Genomic DNA, 15,422 nt, shown 5'->3' with positions numbered 1-15,422 from the left:
GGTGGAGAGCGGGGCGGGCCCGGGATGCGCCTGGCGTAGCCCCGGCACCGACACCGGCCCCGGACCCGCGCGGGCCGCGCCGCCCGTCGCTCCCGTCCGTACTCGCGCGGCCCTGCCCAGCGCCCCGGGGCTCCCCGTCCCGCCGGCCGGGGGAGGCCCGGGGGCTGGGTGCCGGCAGCTCTCCTGTGTCCGTGGCTGCGCGGCCGGCGGGGGCTCGCCGGTGCATGGGCGGGGAGGCCCCGCCGGGCCACCGCCGGCCATGAGATGAGCAGAGCGCGGCGCCCTGCCTAGATCCGCCCCGGGGCTGCCGCGGCCATGGTGAGTTGGGGAGCGGGGACATTGTCCCGCGGGGCCCGGGACAGCGGAGCCTGGGAGGGCTGCACCCCCCGAGCCACCGCAGTCACAGGATGTGATGGCACAAATTCCTCCTGGAGCCTTGGTGCCTGGGGGTGCTGGGAATTACGGGTTTTATGGCTTTACAAGTAGCGAGGGGGCACCCAGAACAGCTGTGGCTGCCCCTGGATCCTGGAAGTGCCCAAGGCCAGGCTGGACGGGGCTTGGAGCAGCCTGGGACAGTGGAAGGTGTCCCTGGACGTGGCAGGGGGTGGAACGGGATGTGCTTCAAGGTCCCTTTTAACCCACACCATTTCGTGCTGTGGGTTTGTCCCCACGGCCTCCAGTTGTGCCCTGGATAAGCTGTAGGAACGAGCTGGATTCTTCCTGTGCTGGAAACATCGGCCTTCAGCTGCCTCCCCGCACTGCCAGCCGGGGAGACACAGGGACAGCTCCAGCCTGCTCTGATTTGCACAATCCTCTCCTCCTCTCGATAAAAAGCTGGAGGAGAGGTCTCTGATCCTTTGGGTGCCCACAGAGCTGGGCTGGCAGGGCTGCGAGGTGGGAATTGCCTCCAGGGGATCGGGGTGCTGCTCACTGTCACCATCCCAGAACTACTGTTCTTGTTTTCCCCTTCAGGGAAACCTCCCCTCACAGGAAGACCTTGTATCCCAGTGTTTCTTGGGATGACAAAGGGAAGCCACAAACTGCCCTTTGCAGGTGGGCAGGGAGTGGGGAGATGCTTTCAGCAGTCCTAGATCTGCTCCTAGGACTGTGCCCTGGCTCACCCAGAGTCCCACTGAGCACAATTTGGGGTTTCTGGCCTAGTTCTCACCCCTTTCTGGCTTAACCTGCCTTAGGTGATGTAGGATCAGGCTTTGCACCCCTTTTCTTACAGAATTTGGGATCCTGGTTGTGAGTTTCTTCAGCCAAGAGCTCAGATAATCACATCTGCTCACTGTGTGATGTGCTCCTGGTGCATGATTGGTGTTTTATTGAAACTTTGCTCTCTGCAGAAACTTTGCTCTCTGCAGCCTCTTTGTTGAGCTTCATTAGTCCCTTGGAGAGGCTTTGCTGTTCCATCTGGGATGTGCTGGGTAGGTCATGGTCTCCTCAGTAAATACTGGTAGTATTTTATGGCAGGTGTGTGCCTAGGGGTGCTCAGGGTGGGCTCCTGACATGTCTGCCATGTGTCCCAGCTCTTTGTGGGTTTAGCTTTAGGCAAAGGGTGACATTTTTGAGGTGGATTCTTCTTAGTGAACACCCCAGGTTCAAGCAGGTGAATAAATGGTTTGCAGGATTTTGTAGGCCAGGGTGGCAAAAGGACTCCTTAGTTCTTCCCTGTGGACACACACTTTTATCCTCCTGAATTGCCCCTTGTTTTCTTCTTTTCCTTTGAACATCCACTGTTTGGCTCAGCCACAAGTCTTGGCTGTGGAAGTTGAGAAGCAGTCCCTGGGCTGTGCTGCAGGATTTACTGTTGTAACTCATCATGTGACTCCTGTGCAAGATTTTCCTTCTGTTCCCATTTCCCTGGAGCCTACAGATGGGCATGTTCTGCTGCTGGTGCACCCTCCTTCCTGGAAACAGTTGGGAAAGTGTCAAGATGAGCTGCTGGAAGGCACACAGGGAACAAATAAAACACAATTAAACTCTGCTCCAGAATAACAGGCTGCTGGGAGCAGATTTCCCTTAGTGGGGTTGAATTGGGTTGATATGGAAAGGAATGAGCAGGGATGAATTAGAGCTTGATTAAGTGTGCAGGAATTTTGGGAGGAAATTGGGATGGCAGGAGGGAATGCAGTGATGCACAGTGAGCTCAGGCACTGTAAATGTTGTAGAACAAGTGTAGAACTGGGCTTAGTGGCCACTCATGACTCAGAAATCTTAATACCACTCAAAATTTGGGTTCAGAGGAAGCTTTAGTCATTCTCTGCTTTCAGAGGTATTTTCAGAGAGCTCTGTGTGGTGGTTCTTGGGGCTGCTCCTGCCTGCTGTGTGTGTAAATGGTGCCTGTGCAGTGTCCAGTTTGGGGCTTCCTGAGGGAAAAGTGAGGATGCCATGGTGTGTCTGTAGGGAAATCAGGATATTGCAAAATCCAGGTGGGTTTCTGTGGAGTTCATCTCTAAACACACAGAGTGGATCCAACTTCAGGCTTTTCTTCCGCAGGCCGCAAATTATTACATTGTTTCCTCCTCACATTTTAGGATCCTTTTAGAGGATTTTATTAACAACTTCAAAGTAAATATTGGTCATGGAGCTATCCTTGAAGGGATTTATTTTCTGTCCAAATAAGCCATGTCTTTGTCTCATCAGTCTTTCCTTCACCTTTGTTCCTTCCACTAATGAAGATGAACTATCTTTGAAGCCCTGAGAGCTCAGCTGACACCTCCTGAACAAACCACTCACCTGGGAATTCCATTTACAACTCCCATGTGAGGCTGGAATTTTCATGATTGCCTCCTAGGAAATACATTCTTCAGTTATGTGGGATTTGTGTCCTGCCAGCAACTAAAACAGCTCAGGAACAGGGACTTGCAGGAAGTGCTGCTGTGTGAGGTTTGGAATGCAGAGATGCTGAAGAACTGCAGCCAGGCTTCTCCCAGAACAAATCACACTTCCCTCAGGTTGTCCCTTGGCTCCCAGGCGAGCAGACAATGGAAGTGGCAGCCCAGCTCCAGGGAATCTCATGTCCCTGTTCTGTGTGAGGCACAGGGAGCTGCTGAAATGGGAGCAGGCAGTGGGCGTCTGCAGCTTGGATGTTTCTGACTTTCCCACAGCACTATCCTGCCTTTTATTCCATAGCCTCTCTTAGCACCTTCACATTTTTCAGCAGTAAGTGCTGTCGTTTTCTCGTGCCTGAAGCTGCCTGGTGATGGTTGAAGGCTTTCTTTCAGGAAGGAGTGTGGATTGCAGCACATCCTGCCAGGTAAGGTTGGTGAGCCCTGGGTTATCCTGGTGCTCGTGGTTGCCAAGGAGCTCCTGCTCAATTACCAGAATAGATCCTGTTTATTCTGTGTCAGCCTCGCTGAGCTGGTGGCCCTGAGGCTGGGAACCAGAACTGCTCTGGGGAGCACTCCTGCTGTTTGCAGGTGACCTAGGATATTGTGACAGGAGGGAGCAGCAGTTTCTTGTTCCTTCAGAGCCTCTTAGCCTGGCTGTCCCATCACCCTAGGGACACTCAGGCCCTATGTGGGCTGTGCTGCCTGTCCCTGGCTCAGGTGATCTCAGGGGTGCTGTGCTGCCTGTCCCTGGCTCAGGTGAGCTCAGGGGTGCTGTGCTGAGCTCAGGGGTGCTGTGCTGCCTGTCCCTGGCTCAGGTGAGCTCAGGGGTGCTGTGCTGCCTGTCCCTGGCTCAGGTGAGCTCAGGGGTGCTGTGGTGAGCTCAGGGATGCTGTGCTGTGAGGAGATGGGGAGGATGCTGCTGCTGCACAGGCAGGAGGTGCTGGCACATGACGAGGTGGGCTCAGCTTCACAGCAGGGTTTTGGGATGAAGAGGGAGCTGAGGGTGTTGTCCCCTAGCAGTGCCAGCTGAGGTGCAGCATCAAAACTACACCCTAAGGCTGAGGTTGTGTCTGCTCTCAGTGCATCCCCTTCATGTGCAGTTAAAATAAAAGCAAACCCTTTGTAGAACCCTTCTGACTCAATCAGCTGCTGAGCAGAGAAACCAGAGTAGGAACTTGGAAGTTCCGGCCTCAGCTCCAACATCTGGCTTCCTTTTTTGGCCAGCAAGTCATATTGTGACTTTGTGTGTCCCCCAGTTATCTCCCCTCTATTAAATCATCAAACTGGAGATGATGATTAATGCTGGAGAACTTTCCCATCTCTGCAGCAAGGCCTGGATAGCTCTGGAGATGAATCAGGAATGGAAATTGTGGCAGGAGAGCTGATCTCTGCTCGGATGCTTTTGGAGGAAGAAAACAGCTCATTTAGCAGAATGGTTGCACATAATCCCTTTCAGGACCTATAATAATTCCAATACATCCATATTTCAAAGACCTGGGTAGCTAAATGTAGGCTGCAGGAGGACTAAAAGCTATCAAGGCAAAATTGTTGAGCCTCCAGGTTCACTAAATGAGCTTGAAAAGCTCATTTGCACTGGCGGTTGCTGATGGATGGGTGGTGGTAGTTGTAATTATTTCAGCAGAAAAGCATTAAAATCTGGCAGGTACCACAAAGCTCCTGCCATGGGGTTCAGTGCTGTGCAGAGATCACTCCATGCATGGAGACCTGAAAACTCCAAGAACTTTGGATTCAGTTGAGTGAGTTAATTGCACATTGTTAGGTGGTGTCATTTAGGAACTAAGTAGCTGCTGTTGATGTGGGATTTATACCTTAGTACATGCAAAGTAGAAGAAAATGTAGCTTTGAGGTGTATAGGCTGATACCTGTCTGGTAGAATGTGCCTTAAAATCCTTCCAAATCATTTTCCTCTATCAGACAGCAGATATTTCCTCCTAGGAACTATATTTGTATTTGGGTCGCTGCTGCTGTGGCTTTCTCTGCATCCCAGGTGTCAACATGACAACCTTCTTCTTTGAGAGAAAGAAAAGGTGTTTGCTGCTTTGTTTTATCAAAATGCAATGTTTAGACTCCCTTTTATATAGAATAATTTTTGGAATCTCATTTCCAGCATTCATGAAGTGTGCAAGCATGTGCCTGTTCTCCCATGTAGGACTCATTGTTCCAACCAAAATGTAAATATTAATATTTTGGTAGAGAAAAAGCAATTGGCTTTTCCCCTTCTGATTCTGATGGTCAAGGACTTTCCTACTCATCCAGGCACTCCCTGGGGTTTATTTGTGGGTTCTGTATCCTCTGGAATTTTGGGATGATGCAGCTTCTCCTGGCCTAAGAAGCACATACACCTTGTGGTGAAGCAGCTGTTTTCCAATCTTACCTTCCCTCCACGCACATTTGATTCCTTTCTCTCTCCATGTTTCTCTTTTCTGTTTACATTCAGGATACTTTCACTCCACCAGAACTATTCCAGGTTCTTCTAGCAACACCACAAATTCCTTATATTTTTTCCCCCCTGATCTTCCCTGACCTTTCTCCTATGTGAATCATGCCCAGAATTCCATTTCTTCTCCCGTTTCCAACCCTTTGCATTCACGCTCTAAATTATCTTTTATTTGTTCCAGCATCTCCAAGCTTGTGCCTGGATCTCTGTGTGTATTTTTAGCATTTTGACTTAATATTTTATTAGGGCTTTAATTGCAATGTGGAGCTCTTCCCAAGAGGGATTGTCCTGGTTCCTTTATGTCCCCTCTGTGGAGAAAGGAGTGTGCTCGTCTGTTTTGTGTACTGGCTTGTCAGGATGCCAAAGCCAGCGTTGGATGCAGCTTTGCAGAGGGGAATGAAGGGTTTTTTCCCCTTTGGAGAGATGTTTTGCCTGAAAAATCTGTATTGTGCTCAGCTGGTTCCCTGCTGCTTCATTGAGTAAGAACAGAGCAGGTTTCTTCTGCATTGCAATTCCATCTTTTCTTTGTGATGAAGAGCAGTTTCTTCCATGGAAGTTTGGCTCAGTGCTGTCTTCCCTGGTGTTTAAAATCAGGGTCTGGAGAGGATACAGCAAAACCAGCTACCTGGCATGGCTGCATCTGTTGTTCCTCATCCCATTCCCTAATCCTGTGGTTATGGGGGATAAAACTGTATTTTCTACACTTCCTTGGCTTTCTTTTTACAAGTGTGAAGGAAACCAAGAGCAGGACAAAGTGATCCATGCTCTGTAGTCTGTGATGTGGAAGTGTGAGGTCAGTGCTCAGGAGGCAGTTCCTGCTCCCTGTCATGGCTGCACCATGCTATTCCTCTGATCCCAGGAGGGGATTGCTGGCTTTGGGATTGGGGAAGAGACAGCTTTGGTTTTCAAAAGCTGCTTTTTCCTGTTTTCTGCTGGTGCTTCATGGAGCTGGTTGGGTTATGGTGACCCTTTGGGTCCCCAGGACAAATATCCCCACATTGAGCAGAGTCCCTGTTATGGACAGAGAGCCTGGAACCTTCCCAGGGACTGGATACCCTGGGTGTCCCAGAGCTGCAGGGGTGAGCAGCAAAGTGCAGTTGTGAAATCCCCCAAAGTGCAGAAACATTGCAGATGTCAACATCTTCTTTTTCTTTAATTGGACTGGATGTTCTCCCTGTGTGAGCTGTCCTTTGAAAACATTTTAATTAACAAAAATCTTAGTTATTCCCATGCTAGTTTCATTACACACTCTTAAATGCCCAACACAAGCTTTAATGCTCTTGCCAGGAATAAAATTTAGAGTATCACAATCTTTATTTTATTTTCTTTGACAAGGGGTGAGGGTCTGAAAATTCCATATTTTCATGTAGTATATTCACACCACCTTGGAAATCAGGTCTGTAATGTATTGGATAAGGTATAATTCTGCCTCCAAGTTTGCCCTAAACCTTGCACTTTGTGTAGCCAGGTTGGGATAGGTTTTCCCCATGATAATGGATTTAATCCTGCCAAGCAGAAGTGGATGTTGGAGAAAAATCATCAGGATTTGCTTGCTGGAGCTGCATCTGAGTAGAGGTGGCCCTTTAAGAAATATGCTGAATAATTGTTTTTTTCTTACATTCACTTTCTTTTTTTTGCTTGCCCTGGTGCTTCCCATTTCCAGCTCTGCATATGTGCATAATTCCAGAGACTCCTTCACTTGGGGCTACAAACAACTGTGATTCAGAGCCTTTCTTGGGTATTATTGGGACTTGTCTGGAGGCTGAGATAAATAAGGGTTTATTTGTGGCTCTGCTGACAGTGAAGGATTTGAGAAGTGTTTTTAAAAATCTCTTCATGCATCTTGGAGTCCTTAGAGCTGCTACACAACCATACCAGGTTCTTTACTCCTGTCACTTGGGCATTTTCTTTTCCTGTCTTCTCTCTGGTCAAAGGACATTTGTACATTTGTACAAGTGATGAGGAACAAGGGTTTGGCATTTTTAGGTCAGATTTTTACCTGTAAGAGCATGAAGAGTGTTCTCTGTAGGAAGAGTCATTATAACCACAAGATGTGGAGCTGCTGGAATGAGTCCAGAAGAGGCCACAGAGAGCTGGAGCCTCTCTGGAGCCAGGCTGGGAGAGCTGGGGGTGTTCACTGGAGAAGAGAAGGCTCCAGGGACACCTCAGAGCCCCTTCCAGAGCCTAAAGGGGCTCCAGGAGAGCTGCAGAGGGATTGGGGACAAGGGATGGAGGGACAGGACACAGGGAATGGCTTCCCACTGCCAGAGGGCAGGGATGGATGGGATATTGGGAAGGAATTGTTCCCTGGGAGGGTGGGGAGCCCTGGCACAGGGTGCCCAGAGAAGCTGTGGCTGCCCCTGGATCCCTGGCAGTGTCCAAGGCCGGGTTGGATGGAGCTTGGAGCAACCTGGGATAGTGAAAGTTGTCCCTGGGCATGGCTGGGGTGGGACTGGATGGGCTTTGAGGTTCTCCTGCCCCAAACCATTCCATGATTCTGTGATAGGTGTGGGGTTTTTAAACAGACTTCAGCTAAGAAGGCTGTACTGGGTGCAGTGTAAGTTCATTTGACTCTGCTGCTCATCACTTGATTTCTTGACCGTTGGAGTAAGATGATTGAGTTTTTCTTAACATGTTTTACAAATACTTAAGGATTTTTTTAAATTCCCTTCACAAATACTTTCCTTACCAACATAGTCCTTTCCAAAGGATTCCTTGGGATCTTTTTTCCACCTGCCAGTTTAGAAGTTGGGTTACTTCCCCTAAACCTCTGGAGGAGGTGTTGTCTCAAAGTGAGTGAAGCTGCATTTGGGGCAGCCCTGTGGTCCTGCCTGATTTGTTTATGTAGAGAAAAGGGAAGAGATTTGTTCCTTGTGCCCATGGTCCTGGGACTGCTTTTCAGGGAAGAGTGGGCTCTCCCTGCAAGGGGTCACAGGCTGATTTGGAGTGTGGGGCATCCTGGGCAACCCAGCAAAGGGAGAGTGAAGTGAAAGGAGTGATGCAGCTTCAGAGCTGTGAGTTTCTAGACTTCACTGGGGGAATTTAAGTGAATTCTGAACTGAGAAAACCAGAGTCACCTTGTAGTGTTTTAACTTCTGGAAGCAGCTCCTGCCCAGCCGAGCACCTTTGGCAGAGGCTCAGCTGTGTCTGAAGAGCAGATTTTGTTTGGCTGGCTTTGCTGATAACCTACAAAATGAAAAGTTATTATCGTTGATGGCTTAAAAAGTGGTGGCCAGCAGCTGAGAACTGACTGAGCCAAGTGTCTGCTGACAAAAGTCTGACATCTGTGGCCGGATTGTCAGGTTTAAGTTGCAAGTCCAAAAAGTGACTCCAGAGCCACCTCTGCCTACTGTGCTTTGGTGATTTGCAGGGTATTGATGTTGAGGAATCTACTTTGAGTGCTTCTGCACTTCTCAGCTGTGTATTGTTATTTTAGCAACTGCTTGTTTGGGAAAATACTGTGTTGCTGAGTCCTTTCCAGCAGCTAAACCACAAGAAACCAATTAGGAAGTCAGCAGCACGTGAGCAGCTGCCTTTCCTGGGCGTCAGGGACCCAGAAATTGCTCTTGGGCTCCTCTTCAGCAAGCATGGCTTCAAACAGCACTGTGCCTAAATCACCCTTTGCTTATTCCAGCCTGTTGGGATTGTTTTATTCCTTTGCTGGGTTTCTAAGAGAATTCCTAGGTGCTGAAGCCACTGGGACCTGCTGGGTGGAGGACACACTGCCTGCTGGGCTTGGTTATGTGGGTTAAGAGTTACTGGGTTAGAAAGAATCAGACTCAGACACTTGAGCCTGTTAATCAAAGTTCAACCTTCAAACCTGATGCCTGGTTAACTGAATCTGCCTGTCCAAGAGGGTTTAAGAAATCAGATCCCTTGGGTATTGGAAAAGGTGCTGATTACTTGTGGAGCAGGCAGTGTTCCAGGTAAGATGATCTCTGGTGCAGAAATCTGGTTGGCACTGCTGGCTCTCCATGGCCTGCTCCACACAGCACTGCTCAGCCTGGGCTCCTACTGAGTCCTTAGCTGATATTTAAATTAAACACTCTGGCTCCTGAAGTGCAGCCAGGTTCGTGAAGGGCCGAGTTATCCAGGCAGGAGGGCTTTGAGCAGCTCTGGAGCTGGCCCTGAGCTTTGGGACCTCAGGGACATGGAGAGGAGTGTGGTGCCTTTGCTCCTCTGCTGGTTGCCTTGAGGCACAACAGCAATCTGTGACTTTTATCCCACAATTGAAGCAAAAAGTCCTCTATAACGAGTTTGCAAAATCTCCATGTTGTTAGGGATGTGCTGAAGTGTAGTCTCTGAAGTGAGTGAGGCAGCAGAGGGATCAGCTCTGCAGCCAGAGCTGTTTTGCCACGGCCCCAGGAGCTGAGCTGTGCTGGGAGCACAGAGCGGGGCCCAGTCTGCTTTCGGTTCTTGAAACCACAAAAACATCTCTGAAGTGCAACAAGGAAACTGAGAGTGAAGGCTGAGCCCTGGCCTGATAGCATCAGCAGGGCACTGCTGGGGAGCACGTATGCTGTGGGCTCCTCATGTCAGAGCTCTGGTGAGAGACCCTGGAATGAGGGTGAGTCCCCACATTCTACAATTATTGGTAGAAAGGATTAAATATAATGAGTAACACTGCTTTGGAGCTCCCAGCTCTGCCTCCCTGTAGTGTGTGCTTATCTTTTCTGGAGGATGTGCTGGGTGTCCTACAACTTTTTTTACACCACTTCATAATTCTGCTTTTCTTGCTAAATATAATAGTGCACTTCTTCCGTGAATTTTACTGGCCTGGGTAACCCAGGGCTGTCCCAGGGATTCTCCAGGTTTTTGTGAACAGGCTTGAAATGACCCACAGGCTTTCTGAGAGGGTGATTTCTAATTTAGCTGTTCATTACCATGTTGTGTTAGAGCTGGGGCAGGGAGGGGCTCTGAAAGACACCCTGGTAATCCTTCAGTGAGTAAATTACTACCTCAGTACATGGAGATGTTAGTATTGTTAATACTCACAATACATATGTGCATCATTAAGTTGGGCTTGACTATAAATAATAGAGAAAGAAGAAAATTAAGCAGCTGGAGTAGAGTTGTTTGTATTTTTAGGTGTGCAGTTAATTAACAGCACAACACTGGAAGCAGAAGGCTCCAAGGTGGAAGAGGCTGGGACATTGCAATTAGCAATGACAGGGTGATGATGAGTTATTTTATACAGATGCTGTGGATGAAATTTCTTGTTTCTTGTCTGGTTTTTTAACCCTGTGCACTGGCTTGTTGGTGGCATTGTAGCAATTCCAGCTGGGAATTTTTCCATCAGCCAAGATTCTCATTGTGTACTCCCCTGCAGTCCCTCCTCTCCTGGAAGAGCTGGTAGACGTAGCTGGTAGTGATTTTAACAGATAAACGTGATAAAATCTGAATGCTGATAACTGGGAGGAGGCTGAGCTGTGCTGGGCTGTGTGTCTTGCACTGGAAATGGCAGGAGAGGGGAGTGGGTGGGATGGGGATGGGGAGGGAGGCTCCAGAAAGTGAGGAAGCTGCAGAGGGATCTGTGCTTGCTGTCAGTGCAGGGTGTGGGGGCTTGGTGGGCTGGGAGTGTTAAACACAGCAGGGACTGCACAAGGATTGCAGGCAGGGATGGGGTGGGCGTTTAATTCGAACCAGGATGGGTGCAGGGGAACAGTGCAGCAGAACTCCTGCCTTTAAACAAAGAGTAGGGATGCAGAAGGAGGGGTTTGATCTGCTCTGAGGGGTGCAGCAGAGCCAGGGCTTTTCCTCCCTGCCACTGGAGGTGGTGTTGGGAGTTTGTGTGGTGGAAGATCCATCTCTCCACATCAGGAAGGTGCTCCAGTGCTGCCTGAAGGATGAAGTCACCTCTGTAACATTGCAGCTGCAATTAACATCTTGCTAAAAAAAGCTCTGGAGAGGGAATGCCTTAAATTTGTCTTGGAGTGGTATCCATTTGCAAATGCATTAGGGAGAAGCTGAACAGACCTAACCCTTCTCCCAGTTGTCATCAGCCAAGTTGCAGCATTTAGAGCATTGTTTGTGTGATGGATGCTCTAATGGCAAACACTACAAGGTTAACAGCTTGTATTTTTATGGCAAAGCAGTAGAGAAAAGCTTTCCCCTCAACGAAAAAATCCCTTCTGAGAGCATATAATGAAATTAAAAAAAAAAAAAAAAGAGGAAGTGAACTCTAAATGAAAGCACTTGTGAAGAAAATGGCTTTAGAAAGCACTTCATGTCTTGCAGAATGAGCAGGTGCTTTTTTAAGGGCTGTGGCTGTGTTTGGTGGTATGCAAACTAAAATTAGCATTGTATCTGCTCCTCAAGTGCATGTGCAGTGTCTAAACTGCAGCCCAAGGATCACTGCTCTGTTTGCTGCAGCTGGATGAGTAACTTGTTCTACCCCAGTGCTTTAGTCATAGTCTGCAGCTGAGCTTGTGATGGAGTCAGCAGCAGGGTACAAAGACTTTGCTTCTCCAGAGCCTTGCTGAGGTGCAGCTGCAATATTGAACAGGCTGAAATGCAGGAGGTTGGCAGCTTTGTTTTATTTCCCTTAATCAGCAGAAATCAGTTAATGACTCATATGGCTTAAAATGTAACTGGAGGATAGCCCTGAAATCAGCTGGGTGGTGGGTCCTTCTCGTGATGTTTTGGTGGATGGAGAATGTTGTTGGATGTGCAGGTTCTTGGTAGCAAAGCTTGTGTTTTCTGTCAGGAAAAGGAGCTTTTGGAGCTCATTTTCCTGGTTGGAGGAGGGCACAGAGGGTTGGAGTCCAGAGATAACTGGAGTGAGTAAGCAGCTCCACCCCTCATCTGATAGTGGTGTGAAACACCTTTAGCAAACTAATGAGGGGACGCAGGGTGACAGTGGCTCTCTCCCACCCTGACCCACAGCAAGATCAGATGGGACAGTTCCAGGAGGAGCAGAGCTGCTGCTTGCCCACTCTGTGTGCTGTGCATCCAGCTCAGCACTTAGAGGCACCTATTTTGGGTTCAGTCACCTGTGCCACACCACCCAGAGATGCTATTCTGACCCAAATTCTAGCTCAAAGTATGGATGTGCTGCTGGAACACAGGAATCTGCAGCTGTGACTGTGTTAGATTTAGCCCTGCTTGCTTTCACCTCTCACTGCCTTGTTCCTCTAAGGGAGCTGTGACAAGGACATCACCTTTGGCCACAGGATCTGCTGAATTTGGCAGCCAGGACTCTCCCTGTGGGTCAGAGCTCAGCCATGGTGTTGAGGCAGTGGAGCAGGAGTGGATGGTGACGTGGCACATCTTATCTCCCCTGCTTTTTGTGAGCTGCACTTTTCATGGGGAAAAGCTCATGTTACCTGCTCTGCAGGCAGGACTTGGAGAACTGAATGTATTTTTCTCTAATGGTTGGCAGAAGAAAGAAATGGTATTTTCTGATGTTTGATCCAGCCCTGGGAGGCACTAGGGGTGAGAGGGGTCAGGTTTGAAAGTGGGAAGTATTTCTGTTTCAGTAATTGTCTCATGGAGATGAGGCAAACTGCCAGGCCTGGCATAGAAAACTGGGATAAATTCTGTTACTGATGGCCCACACTTTCCTTGAAAACCTTGGAATATGAAATCTCTGCTCCAGAATTTCAGACCAGAACCTGAGCTCAGCACTGCTGGTTCTGCCTGTCCTTCTCAATGCAGAGTAAGCAGGGAGCCCTAAAAGAAAGCAAGCTGCTTGTTACCATGGGAATAACACTAGGAAATATTCCAGGTACAGCCCCAGCTGTTCCAAACAGCTGGATTTTTGTTGGAGTCTCACTAACCAACTTCCCAGGTGTCTGGGTCCAGGTGCAGCCACCTTCCCCTGCAGCTCTGTGACCTCCTCATCTCAATGGCCTCCTTATGAGAGCCCTGCTGGACAGCTGGGGGATGAGCACATGCCCCCAGGATCTGGGGAACTTGGGGAACACCCAAAGGCAGCAGCAAATGCAGGTCTGTGGTAAGTCCAGCCTGGAGTTAGAAGGGGATCCTGAGCTGGGCTTGGTTATCTCAGACAGTTTTTCCTTCTTGACCTTCCTTTGGCCAAACCTCCAGAAGTCACACAAGAGGAGAGCATGATCTTGGGGGTCCCACTGAGTCTTTGTGCCCAAGGTGACCTTGGGTACTCTCCAGCCTGGGCTTTTTTTGCATGAAATCTTTGTGTTGTGCTCTCTGGTTTCTTTTCTTTCCTATTTTTCACATGTTGGACAGTGTGATCATGGTGTTTTGCTTTGGAAGATTAACTGTGTTCCTAAGGAATAGGATCTTCCAAATCTCCCTGCTGAAGTCAGTGGAGGACAAGGCAGATGCTCAGGATTTATAAGAACTCCATAATTTATTTCCAGAAGCAGGACATAAATCTTGAATCTTGGAGGAAATGTACTTATGTCAACTGCTCTTGCTGAAGAAGGATTGAATTAGGAATCCAAAGATATCTGAGCCCTTCCACCGTGTGAAGGACCAAGGGTTTTCCCTGGATTGAGGTGATTTTTGTATTGGATGATAGAAAATGGAGTGGGAGAGCAATGCTGCTCTTAGAGGGATTTGCATCAAATTGAGATTGGAAACTCATCTTTGGGGGTTTGCCATCAGAAACTGCTGCTGAGACTCACTGTGTTGAGCAGCAGAGAAGAAAAGTGCAGGGATTCAGGAAAAGCTTGGATTTGTACCTGTGGGTCTGCTTGGGAGGAGCTTAGGGCTACTTAGCTCCCACAAACGGCACTGTGGCCATATCCTAAGTAATTAAGGACTCCACTTGGTCAGATATTTCTTTTTCAAGTGAGGCTTTTATCCACAGAGGTGCTGTTACCTGGGAGTGGTGACTGGCAGGAGGCTGATCTGTGGCTGAAGGGAAGTTTGCAGCCCAAGCAGAAATGGATTAAAGCTGGAAACTTGAGCTGCAAATGTGGCTCTGCTTGGATTGTTGGTTGTTTTAAGCCAATTTCCCACTACCATCTCTTACTAAAATAGTCCTTGATTTCTAGAACAGGGCTTTTAAAAGCAAGAAGAAAGGAAAAAGCAGGGCAGGAAGGGGAAAGGTAGGATGGAATTCAGTATTCCTTTATAAATGGAAATGTTTGGTGTCCTGCAGAGCATCCATTTCCAGCTGCTGGAGAGCAGAGCCCTCACTGTGGAGCTGTTGGTGTTCCTGGGGGTTTATCCATGAGGAGGGGCTCCTGCTGCTTGGGAAAACTGCAGTGAATGGGAATTGGCAGAAGCCTGGAGTGTTTCTGCAGGATGTCTCACATGCTCTTCTCTGCAGGAGACTGCCAGGCAGGGCTTTTGTTTTCTGCTTTGGGGTTTTTGTTGAGGCAGAAATTTCAGTTTTCTTGACTGTTTACTTTGTTCCTGTGCTTGAATCTTGATGCATTTATTGATAGCAGGGGTTGAAAACATTGGAGACCCAGCTATGGCATGGTCTGGGCTGTAGGAGGTCTGTTTCTAAAGCTGTTACATTGCCAGAATAAAAGCATCCCAACTCCAGAGTGCTCCAAAACTACAGCTGGATGCCAATCTTTATCATTTCTTTAGGATTTAAAACTGGAACTAATGGTTTCCAAAAATAAAACCTAAATTTGAGGGGAGAGGGGTGCTGTTCTTGAATCAGATTGCTGAATACTGGTATATTGCTTTTTACAGTGCTGGAAATTCCTTAATTTTTCAAACTTCCTGAGCAGCTGGATGGCACCAAGGCAAAGATGGGAAGAGGTGTCAGGGGTCACAGGATCATGGAATGATTGAGGTTGGAAAAGACCTCCAGGATCCTCAAGTCCAACCTGTGACTGATCCCCACCTTGTCACCAGCCCAGAGCATTGGGTGCCACATCCAGCTCCTCCTTGGACACCTCCAGGGATGGGGACTGTGCCACCCACCTGAGCAGCCCATTCCAATATCTGATCACCCTTCCTGGGTGTCCAAGAGAAATCCTCTCAAAGTTCATGCTTCTCATGATAAGGATATTTATGATTTCTAAACATCTGAAAACATCTTTACTTGAACTTGCTGTCTTTGTGAGAATTATTTATTGCCTGAAAATTCCTGAATGCCACCAAAATAAAGGGATTTTGTTGTGTTCTTGTCCTTCTTGATGGAGCTGAGAAAATGGTCCTTTATGTGCAAAGCTTTCACTTGC

The 15,422-nt window shown here is 48.4% G+C and overlaps 1 protein-coding gene across 3 annotated transcripts in view; it reads left to right on the top strand.

Moving 5' to 3' along the window:
* The first annotated feature begins 209 nt into the window (after positions 1–209).
* The window catches only part of XPO6 (exportin 6), a 57,432-nt gene continuing 42,219 nt past the window's right edge, over positions 210–15,422 (top strand). For all 3 annotated transcript variants that reach the window (XM_033073971.1, XM_033073970.1, XM_033073972.1), the window contains exon 1: positions 210–318. In XM_033073971.1, coding sequence (XP_032929862.1) covers positions 316–318 — 3 coding nt within the window. In that variant the 5' untranslated portion in view covers positions 210–315. The remainder of the gene's footprint in view (positions 319–15,422) is intronic.

The sequence above is a fragment of the Catharus ustulatus genome, chromosome 16 (genome assembly GCF_009819885.2).
Source record: "Catharus ustulatus isolate bCatUst1 chromosome 16, bCatUst1.pri.v2, whole genome shotgun sequence".
Lineage (NCBI taxonomy): Eukaryota > Metazoa > Chordata > Aves > Passeriformes > Turdidae > Catharus > Catharus ustulatus.
Note: the sequence above shows the minus strand (reverse complement) of the source record. Positions and strands in the feature narration are given on the sequence as shown.